This window comes from Emiliania huxleyi, assembly GCF_000372725.1.
Source record: "Emiliania huxleyi CCMP1516 chromosome Unknown EMIHUscaffold_144, whole genome shotgun sequence".
Lineage (NCBI taxonomy): Eukaryota > Haptophyta > Isochrysidales > Noelaerhabdaceae > Emiliania > Emiliania huxleyi.
In genome coordinates this window covers 16,031-26,429 of record NW_005201154.1, presented here as the reverse complement: position 1 = coordinate 26,429, position 10,399 = coordinate 16,031, and the positions used below count along the sequence as shown (strand labels likewise).

Here is a 10,399-nt window from a genome sequence, read left to right as displayed (position 1 = left end):
ACCCCCCCCCGCCGCCCACCCCTCCCCCCCGCAGCCCCCAATCGCCCCTCCCCTACGCGGGCCACGCGCGCGCACCACGGCGCGTTCACGTGCGTGATCGCGTACGGCGGGTGCGGCTGCGTCATCACAACCGCGTCCTCCGTGTTGTCGAGCGCCTCTTGCAGCGTCACGTGCCCGCCTCTCCGCAGCCGCTTCACCCGCCCCGCGCCGCGGCCAGCAGCGGCGGCCGGCCACCCCGAGGCGGCGGCGGCGGTCTCCTCCTCCTCGTCCGGGTCGGTCGACGAGCCCGAGGTCGAGCCAAACAGCTCCTCCGGCTTCCTGCGCGGGCGAGGAAGGAGGCGGGCTATAGTCGCGTGGCCCGTGGCCCGCCTGCCAAGCCGGCTCGGCACGAGCGGCGGCGCGGGCGCAGGCGGCGTGCCTGTCGATCGGCGGCACCACGCCATCCGGTATGTCCTCCCCGTGCAGCACGCCGCAGTAGTGCGTCAGCTTGCCGGCCATGTCGCGCAGCGGGAAGATCTCAATCGAGTTGTAAAAGGGCGTGCCGTAGCGGTCGTAGTTGACGACGCGAACCCTAGTGGTCTCGCCCTTCTCACTCGCGGCACGCATCCGCTCGACGAGCTTGGCCTCGGTGTGCGGGCCCTGCAGGAAGGAATTGCTCCGATTGGCCACCTCGGTGAACTTGAAGCCAGTCAGCTTGCTCCAGGCTGCCAGAGGGAGGCGCGTTCGGGTCAGAGGGGGAAGAGCCAGCGTCGGAGCCGGCGGCAGCGGGGAGAGGCGGCGGCGCGCAGCAGAAGCATCCTGGCGGCCTGACTTTCGCCCCTCTCTGCGCACAAGCGTGGCGGCGTTCCTCTCGCCCTGTGCGATGTGTGCGCCGAGCTCTGCGTGGCTGGTGCTCGCGCACCCTTGTTGGTGTGGACAATGTTGAAGGGCGCTGAGCCCGTGGTGATGACGCGGCACTCGTCGCTCAGCTGGAGCGCTTCGCTGAGCGTCCGTACGCCCATCTTGAGAGAGAAGCGAGATCAGAGAAACAAGGCGCGCAGCCGGCTGGCTTGATCAGAGCGGGCGGCGAGCTCTACAGAGATGAAAGAAAGTTTGCCCATGGCGTGTCCGTTGTATTTATTTATTTATTCTTTCCCATCCCTCCCTTGGGTTGTCTGTTTTCTTTCTTTCTTTTTCTTTCTTTCTTTACTGCACTCCAAGTGCCTCTCTCCTTCAAATCGTATATTTGTAGTCGTGGGAGTCCTACACTACCCTTTTGCGTTTAGGGCACTCCCCCCCCGGAGGAGCTCCGCACTCCGTTTTCTCTTCTTCATCTCTAAAAACAGTGGCCAGGGGCGGGGCTTACATTTTTGCCGTCGCCAGTCGCACTCCCAAACGCTACAACGGGGGCGGCGGCGGTGGCGGGGGCGGCGGCGGCGGCGCGACGGGGTTGGTAGGGGGGTGGGGAGGCTGCCGTGCTCGAGAGCACGAGCTGCCGTGTGCGCTGCGCGATCTTGGCCGCGATGAGGCCGTCCGCAATGCCGACGTTCTTGTAGCGCACGTGCAGCGCGACCCCCTCGGCCTCGCGCTCCGAGCCCGGCCGGATGGTACCCTCCTCGATGAGGTGTTGCTTCGCCATGGTCCGCAGGTTGCGGACCCACTCGTTGTGCTCCCGCTCGGAGCCCAGTTTGCCGGAATCACCAGCTTGTCCGTCGACGACATGTGTTGTCGTAATGTCCCGGGGATCGTTGCCCCGCCGCCACCAACTGTGAAGGTCTTCAGTGACCACTCACAAGCTGTATCCAAAGTACTGACAGAAATAGACTGCCAAAACTTACAAACAAGTGTCCTGTCCCGCGGCCCTGTGGGCCACCTTGACTATATTGATCTACGGCTGCAGGTGAAGGGCAAAACCGCGTCGCTGCAGAACGGTTTTTGCAAAACCGCGCCGCAGCGGTACGAAACTGCGCAGATGCAGTCCCCGAGTGGTATGTATGTATGTAGAAAGGTGAAGAACAGCCAGGCTCAGTGGTAAGGACACTATGTGTGTGTGTGTGGCCGTCGACTAGACGGCTGCGCGGTCGTCGGTCTTCAACATTATCGGCGCCACCGACCGTGATATGTCTCGTCCCGCAGCCCTCATGCACCAGGTCCATGCCCATGGGTGCAGTCATAATATGTAGGCCTTCTCTCCCACAGTTTTGTCTTTTGAGCAGTAGGCCTTCTCCTTGCGCCAGCCGAGCGTGACTAATTTCTCTTTTTCGGGCAGCATGCCGAGGCGGGTCGCGCGATTTCTTTTCCCAGTGTGCCTGTGATAGTGCTAGCACGCGCCAGTTCGCACCAGTGTCGAGCCTGTCTGCTAAAAGAAAGAAAGAAAGAAAGAAAGAAAACGGTCTGCTGTGAGACAGAGTTGACTTGTTTAAAGAAAGAAAGAAAACGGACAACCCAAGGGAGGGATGGGAGGACGGCACGCCGCCACCACACAGGGATTTTAAGGAGAGGGGTGTGGTGCGCTAGCCGTCGCCCACCCTTGCTTGGGCGTCCGCCTCTTCCTATCTCTCTTCGCAGTCTCTCGCCGATTCTCGCTGCAACCTTCATGCCACCTCGCGGTCGTCCCACTCTCGTCGTTCTTTCCCTTGTCGCTTCTTCTTCTGTCGCGTCGCTCTCCTCTGCCTCGTTCTGCGACGCCGCCGCCGCCTGCCGGTCCCTTGTTCTCGCTGCTTCTTGCGCCTTTTCGGCGCAGCTCCGTCCTCCTCGCTGCATATCCTGGCCCCTCGAGTCTATCGAGCTCTCCTCGAGCAAGGACGAGTCTTCTGACGCCCACTGCGATCATTTGCCTCCAAGTCATATCGTTGCTCAGGTCCACTCTCTCTTCGTACTTCGAACACTTGAGACTTGTGCCTTCACTGATGATGCCGGCGCTGGGGTCCCCTTCGGGTGCATCGTGACGGCTGACAACGGGATTTCCACTGGTTCGTCCTCCTCGGAGTCGTCTTCCCCGTCCTCCTTCCGCTCGGCTCTACGTTCAGTACGTTCGGCGTGGCTCACCCTCCATGCCGTGAACAGGCGCTTTATCCACCCTATATTCTTCTCTCGTTCCTCTGCCCGTGCCTTGGTCTTGTCGTTGTTTCGCACCCATGTTGACTTGCACCCGTCGTAAAATTCTTTTCCCAGGCCACTAGATCCGCTCGCAGCCTGGCGAGTAGAGGCCCCGCCCACCCAGGGTACCCCTCCGAGGGACCCATTGGGTAGTTCTCCCGAGGCCTCGCCGGGGCTCTGCCCCAAGAGACCTCGGGAGTGCCAGCCGTGCCTTACTCGCCACCTCCTTTGCGCGGCTGGCCTGATCAGTGAGCGGGCGAGCTCCTCACAGAGATGAAAGTAGAAGGAGCCCCCTCCAACCCACCCGCGCTAGGTCTCGGGCGGCGAAGGGGTCACTCCCGACGACCTCGGGAACTAGCCGGGGCAGTCGGAGAAGTGGCAACTCCGTGCACTGACGGTCGGCCGTCAGAAAACACGCCTCCGTGGCTCGGGTTACACCAATCCTCGCTACCCAACGCGGCCAAAGGATATCCACCTCGAGAACCTCGAGAGAAAGTAGAAGGAAAACGCGCGCGTCGGCCTTCCGGCCCGCTGTGCGCGGGTCGGTCACCACTCCTTTGCGCGGGGAGGTCTCAGGGCTAGGCAAGGGAAAGAAGTCGGCCGACCGCGCGATTTCTTTTCCCAGGCCACTAGATCCGCTCGCAGCGTTTACAGAGGCGCGGACCGCGGTCTCTCTCTCCTCCCGCGCCTGCGGACCTCCCACCCCCCGCCGCGCGCCGCCTCGCGGCACCCACATGACCCAGCCACACAGCCGCAGCGGCCCAGCGGCAGCGCCGAGTGTGCCGGTCACCCGCGCAATCAGCGGGACCGACTCGCGCGCCCTTCCACGCCAGCCCTGCCTGGTCGCGAGCGCTCTGCAAAGCGCCAGTCCCTGATCCACACACACACACTGCACAACGGAGCCTGTCGTCGCGCGCGCGTCGCACCGGCTGCTGCGCGCGCAGCACACACACAGCGCGTGGGCCTGGGCGCCGCCACTGGATATGTGAGCGAGAACCCTCTCCGAAAACAGGGTTCTCGTTCCCTCGCATGGATCTTGATGCGCTGAGTGGCTTCAAAGGTGCGCGAGCTCTGCTCCCCGGCCTCTCCACGCCCGCCCGGACCCTTCCGCGCCGGCCGAGGGCCGCAGGAAACTCATGCCGTCTCTGCCGCCCGCGCGTGCAGACCCGATTGCAGCTCTCGACGAGGAGGACGCGGACAAGGCCGCCGCGGCGGAGGAGCAGGATGCCAGGGCCAAGGCAGAGATCGTGCACATCCGCGTCCAGCAGCGCAACGGCGAGCCGCGCGTCCGCGCCCGTCCACGCCCCCGGCTCGGGTGCCGTGCGGCCTAAGCCGCTCGGCCACCTGCGCGTGCAGGACGCAAGTGCATCACGACTGTGCAGGGGCTCAACCAGGACCTGGATCTCAAGCGGATCCTCAAGGTCATCAAGAAGCAGCACTGCTGCAACGGGACCGTTGTTGACGCCGACGCCGAGGGCAAGAACATGGGCGAGGTCCTCCAGCTGCAGGGCGACCAGCGCGCCAACGTCAATAAGTTCCTGGTCGACAACGAGCTGCACCCGGCGGACAAGATCAAGATTCACGGGCACGGCTGAGGGGGGGTGGCGCGTCGCCGCCGGCGGGGAGCCCGCGGCCCTCTTCCCCCTCGGCGGTGCGGCTCTGACAGCTCGGGGAGTGCGGCGTGGACGGCGCCGCCGCGGCCTCTCGCGCCGGCCTTGCCCCTGGGCCGGAAGGAGAAGGGGACCTGGCGCTCACGCGTTGCGCACCCCGCTTCGAGCGAGGCGGGGAGCGCAGCAGCGATGTGCGTGCCGGTGTTACTCCAGGCGTTTGTGGCCCGTTTGTGTGGATCTGCATCTGGATGGATTTTGAGAGAGGTCGAGAAGGAGAGAAAGGGAACGAGATCGCGTGTACTCTCCCGACTCCCGTCTACATTACATACTCGTGGCACGTGGGGGGTACAAAATGACGCTCCTATCACGCGGCGTGAGTCGCACGTGTCATCTCATACTTAGCGCCCCATGGGGGCCATGCCGACCGCCAACGTCGGCGCAGACAGCTGCTCCCTAAGTAAGGCCAAGAGCTCAACCGCCTGCGTCAAGAATGTCTCGTACGGCTGCTTTGGCCCGACAGAGGACCACGCCATGTGGGTCGACAGGGGCTGCCGTGGCGACTTCCTCCTCCATGCCCCGGCATCGACGCACGGACGCGCAGATTATCGGCTGACGACGGTTCGCTGCGGCAGATTCGGCGGTCCGGCGATGCAGCGGTGCGGTCGCCCCAACATCAGCCCTGGCTGCACCGAGCATCCGGTGCAGGCAATGTGCGACTCTGCTCCACCTGCTTGCAATGACACGCGATGCACGGACAACATGAGCGCTATGGTGGCCCGCCTCGCCCACGAGCAACGCAGCTCCGTACACGACTGCACCGCAGCGTCGTCTGCAGCACCGTGCGCACACGATGCTGTCGTGTCGGGTGGCGAGTATGCCATCGCGTTTGACTACCGTGACCTCAACGGCACGCCGCGTCACTACGGCCACGTCTGGCCCGTGCTCCTCGCCGTATGGGCGAGTCTTCTCCGCGCGCGGCTGCAGCACGGCAGGGACGGTGGCCCTGCGGGTCCCTTGCCGCTGCTACGACTCGTGTTTCCTGCCGGCCCTCACCTCGGGCGCGACGGGCAGCGCTTCTTCGAGGAGCTTGAGGTCCTCTTCTCGGGCTGCGCCGGCGCCGCTCTCGCCATCGAGCGAGCGCCATGGGTTCCTTACTGCGGCCCGCGAGAGAGGATCCTCGCCCATCGAAGGCCCTCTGGAAATTTTGACTTGGCATTGTGCCACGCCGCCGGCCCGCCGCCGGCCCGCCGTTTGTCGCACCAGTTGCTCGCCTTTTCACCCAAGCTCGTGGGGCTCAAAGGCGGGTCCTCGGATTGGGCCGCGTTCAGGGACGACGCGCGTAGATGCACGCGCGCCGAGTCCACAAAGCTGGTCACCTGGGTGCTGGCCTCGACGGGCAGCAACCAGAGGAGGATTGGCGACGAGCACGCTCTGATCCGTCGGGCGCAGCGTGTGGTGCGCGAACGGCCAGGCTGTGGCCGGCCGGGCTACTGCTTCAAGGTGTACCGACCGCCAGACGGCGGCGAGGGGCGGCCGGCCGCGCCCTCTCGCGGGATCCTCTCGACGCTGCTGCGCGGCGCCGCGGGTTGGGCCGACGGCACCCCGCACGAAGGCGAGCAGCATCTCGCGGCGGCGCGGATTTCGAGGGCGCGAGCTGCAGCCGGTCGGGTGGCCGGGCCGGGCGAGCTGTCGCCAGACGACCCGGACGACGACCTCTTTGGACAGATCGACGCGCTGGTGGCGGCGCGTCCCGCGTGCAAGACGTTTGTCGGCCAGATCGCTGCCACCCCTTGGGCCCGCAAGTTCCTCGTCACCCTGTCGGACCACGAAACGGCGATGCGCGAGGGCGAGTCGACGCCGCCGCACAAGGCAGCCATACCCGACGCCCTGCGGCGCGCGCGCGAGGGCTCCGCAGGCATCGCAGCCGAGGTTACGGCCGATACGAGTCGGACGGCGCTGCTCGCCGGGCCGGGCGCCACGGCCACGCTTGGCCTCCGGGAGCTTCGCCAGGCGGCGGCGGCGGCCGAGGCTCGCGAGGCCGAGGCTCGCGTGTGCCGCCGGCGCACGTCGAGGCCCCGGCTGGGGCTGCGGATGCGCGCCAGGGGCGACGGCGGCGGCGGGGCGAGGCCCAACGCGGCAAGCCCTCCACCGCTCGGCCAAGCGGTGCGAGCCGCACTGCATCGGCGCTTGCTCGCGACCGGACATTCAGCCGCCGTCCCGTCGGCACCGACCGCGCCGTCGCGGGTGGGAAGGCCGTGGAAACTGCGCTGGCGGTGAGCAATGGGCGCGAGCCGCGTCTCGTACGGGTCAGCCAATATATAGCGCAAAAACTTACGCGCGCACACAAAACTCAAAAGCAAAAAAAGGCCGCACTAATTATGTGTACGTATCGTAAAAGGACTGAGGAATCCATCCAAAAGACTACCTGCGGGGTCGGAGGTGCGCCACGGCGTCGCGGCTGGCGGCGGAGCCGGAGGTGACGGTGGATGGTGGCGGAGAGGGGGGTGTGGGAGCGGGAGATAGCGGATAGGGGTCAGGCCGGGGCTGTATCTTCCGGAGCATTGTTGACGAGCACTAGCGAGACGGAGCAGCCGACGTTTTGGCGAGCGGTAGAGACAGCCTCCCCCGACGCCGTGCGTGGAGAAAACACTTCGGCTACCTCCTCACGGACCTTGCACGCGCCCGGGCAGCGGGCAAGGGATGCGGAGCCCGAGCCGCTCGGCGGTCTGCCGCGCCTCCTCCAGCGAGATCTCCTCCACCGGCTTCCCGTCACGCAGCCGCGCCGCCCGCCGCCCGCCCGCCTTCCACTCCGCGCCCTCGCCAACAGGGGCACCCTGCGAGTAGAAGCACGACTCCACGTCGCCGTTGGCCCACCGGACGACGCCGTGCCCCTCTTTCTCACCCGCCTTCCACTCGCCCTCGTAGACGTCGCCGTCGGCGTACCGCGCGACGCCGCGCCCCTCCATCTTACCCGCCTTCCACTCGCCCTCATAGACGGTGCCGGCGACCCACCGCATGACGCCGCGCCCTTCCCTCTCGCCCGACGCGTTGTACTCGCCCTCGTACTCCCCCTCTGGCTCCTCGCCCGAGTAAGCCAGAGCGGTTGTCACCTTGCGAGCGTACTCACGGTACAGCTGGACGACCACCGGCTTGTCGCCCTTGCCCGTGAAGGAGGCCTCCTGGATCGCGGCGATCACGCGCCTGTTACGCGGCCCCATCCCCTCCTCGGCGCGGTCCTCCGCCTCGGCCACGCGGGGACCCTCGCCGTCGATCTCGATGACCTTGGGCGGAAGCCGCTCTTCCAGCAGCTTGCCTAGCCCAGAGAAGAAGGCGAGCCAAGCGATCGCCTCGGTGCTCACGGCGCTCTCAAACGTCGTCCACCTGCCAGCGGAGAGGGGTGTGTCTGTCGCTACAGCGCAGCTGTCGGCGGCCAGCCACAGCGCACCCGCGAGCGGGGTACGGGCGGCCGTTGTAGAAGAGGAAGACGGCGATCGCGCCCGCTGCCGTGGCTGCCTCGACCGCCTCCGCCGCCGCCGCGTGCGTTGGGAAGCGCACGCGCCACCGGCCCTCCTCGAACCGTGGGTTCTCAAACGCCCCGAGAGCACTGCGCAGCTCTGCCTCGGCGCCGGCGCCGTCGAGCCCGCCGCCCTTCTCGACGAGGATGACCACTTCGCCGTCCAGCTCCGCCGGCTGGGCTGGCACGGAGCGGTGGCGGATGACGGTCGTGCCGAGGGGAGAGGCATAGACGTCGCCCATGACCTGCAGGGGGTGAGAAGAGGGGAGGCGTTAGAAGAAGCAAGGGCATGTGTGCGGGCGAGAGAGTGGGGAGTAGTAGATGAAAAGCGGCGGGCGCAGAGGGCGGCAGAGGAAGGCGGGGCGGACCTTGAGCGCTTGGGAGAAGAGCTCGTCCTCGGACGCCGTCCTCGGCTTTTGCGGGAGGGAGGAGAAGCTGCGGAGGGGAGGTGAAAGGCGAGGCGGGCGTGGGTGGTGAGAGCGGAGAGGAGTGTGCCCACGGCCGCAGGGGGTCTCTGCCCTCCCGAGCGTGCAGCTACTGGTTGCGGTGGGTCAAAAGTGGCAGCGCACTCCCAAAAGAGGGCCGTCACGTGCTCGCCGAGCGGGTGGCGCAGGAAGCGCCGCGCGTTGGACAGATACTCTCCAGTCACGTCGGGGTGGTCCGGCGAGGTCCAGCCGTAAGTCAGCCCGGCGACTTCGCGGCTCAGCGAGCGCAGCGCCACTACAGCCTCCTTTGGCGTGAGGAAGACACTGATGCCTCGTTCCTTCTCCATTCGCTCCAGCTCTTGCCGGCGCAGGAGCTTGGGTAGCATCGCCTCGGAGCCGTCGGCGCGCAGGAAGTCGGCGCGGAGCAGCTTGATGGCGCCCGAGGTGAGGACGGCGACGAGCTGCTCGTCGAGGGCCGCCAGCAGCGGGATGCCCTTGTGGTCGGCGGCGGTCAGTGCAGCTGGCTTGCTGGCAGCACAGCCCTTCTCCTCGGCACCGGCATCGTCTGACACTATCCCGGCGTCAAAAACGAGCTTGCTGACCGGCTCTAACTCCGGCATCGGCTACTTCTGCGCCGCGAGCTGCTCTCCCCGCTCGTCCTCCAGCTCGTCCGGTTTGCTCTCGCCGCAGCCCATGTGTGAATCTCTCGAACGCGTCGTGCTCTTCGAATTCTTTTTTGCAAGGAGTCGCTTAGGCCGGCACCCGTGGTGTACCTGTGTTAGTGCCAGTGCACGCCAGTCCCGTGCCCAGTGTCGTGCGAGGGAGTCTTTTGTAAAATTCTTTTCGCAACATAATTTCACAACAAGACCTCCAAGTGCTCCAAGACCAACAAATGTCGTCCGTTCGGGAGAGAGGAGAGAGATTTTAGAAAACCAACAAGAAATCACGACTCTCACAGTGATTTGGGCTCGGCAGCTTGTCAGCCCTCAGCCGTTCGTCCGAGAGTCGAGAAACGAGAGAGAGATTTTCTTTTGAAAACCAACAAGAAATCACCACTCTCACATTCTTTCTTGTCGTCCGCCGGCGGGACCGCCTCGGACTTCAGAGAGAGGTTCTTCCTCTCGGGACCTCTTTAAAATGAAAAACTGCGGACACAAAAAATGGGCCACCCCCGATGGCAGCACTTCGTGTTGGAGAGTCGAGACATTGAGAGTGTAAGTAGGAGGGACGCTGGGGATTCTCAAAGGTTCCGTATACCCTTGGAATGGCCAGATCCAGCCTTAAAAGTACGAGATCGCGCGCGCTTCGCGCACAGCACCGCCTGTTCTCCGCGGCTGTGTGACGACGCGAGGCGTGCCGTGTACCAGCAGAGTTGGGCGCGCGCGTCGCGACGGCGCCCGCGAGGGAAGGCGCGGGTGCAGCGGCCGCCGGCGGCCGTACCGCCCGCCAGCCGGCGCAGCAGCGGCCAGCGCAGCGGCCGCCGGCGCAGCAGCCAGAGCAGCCGGTGCGCGCCTTGCGAGGCAAGTACTGCCGCCCGGCAGCCTTGAGGCGGCCGGGCGGCAGTACTCGTTCGAACTTTGCGAGCCGTGCGCGCGCCGAGGCGCCCGCGGCGCGCGCCCGCCCGGCTGCCAGTAGGAGGCGGCGCAATATGGCCTATAGTACAGGAGCGGCCGCACACTGCTCGGTACCCCCCCTGCACATCTAAAGTCATGGCCGACCCCCCCCCCAGCAGGAGCGCTCTGCCTGTGGGGGGTGCTGGCATCTCTGACAGA

The 10,399-nt window shown here is 65.7% G+C and overlaps 3 protein-coding genes across 3 annotated transcripts in view; 1 reads left to right on the top strand and 2 right to left on the bottom strand.

Annotated features, from left to right (window-relative positions):
* Positions 1-1,618, bottom strand: part of EMIHUDRAFT_455463 (putative PAS domain protein) — a gene marked incomplete at both ends in the record, with an annotated part of 2,467 nt that extends 849 nt beyond the window's left edge. Inside the window, 4 exons of the mRNA XM_005787190.1 lie at positions 76-318; positions 419-704; positions 902-1,001; positions 1,469-1,618. Of these exons, the coding sequence (XP_005787247.1) occupies positions 76-318; positions 419-704; positions 902-1,001; positions 1,469-1,618 (779 nt within the window). The remainder of the gene's footprint in view (positions 1-75; positions 319-418; positions 705-901; positions 1,002-1,468) is intronic.
* Positions 1,619-3,714: 2,096 nt separating this feature from the next.
* EMIHUDRAFT_363263 (hypothetical protein) lies at positions 3,715-5,028 on the top strand. The gene is made up of 4 exons (XM_005787189.1): positions 3,715-3,734; positions 4,091-4,138; positions 4,243-4,353; positions 4,435-5,028. The coding sequence occupies exons 2-4, from the start codon at positions 4,108-4,110 to the stop codon at positions 4,671-4,673; spliced, it is 381 nt and encodes a 126-aa protein (XP_005787246.1). The 5' UTR covers positions 3,715-3,734; positions 4,091-4,107; the 3' UTR covers positions 4,674-5,028.
* A 2,479-nt stretch (positions 5,029-7,507) lies between these two features.
* EMIHUDRAFT_59234 (hypothetical protein) lies at positions 7,508-7,756 on the bottom strand (the record flags this gene model as incomplete). Its single annotated transcript, XM_005787188.1, has 1 exon — positions 7,508-7,756. A coding segment is annotated over one exon (249 nt), but the record flags the coding sequence as incomplete, so codon positions are not given.
* Between the last annotated feature and the right edge of the window lie 2,643 nt (positions 7,757-10,399).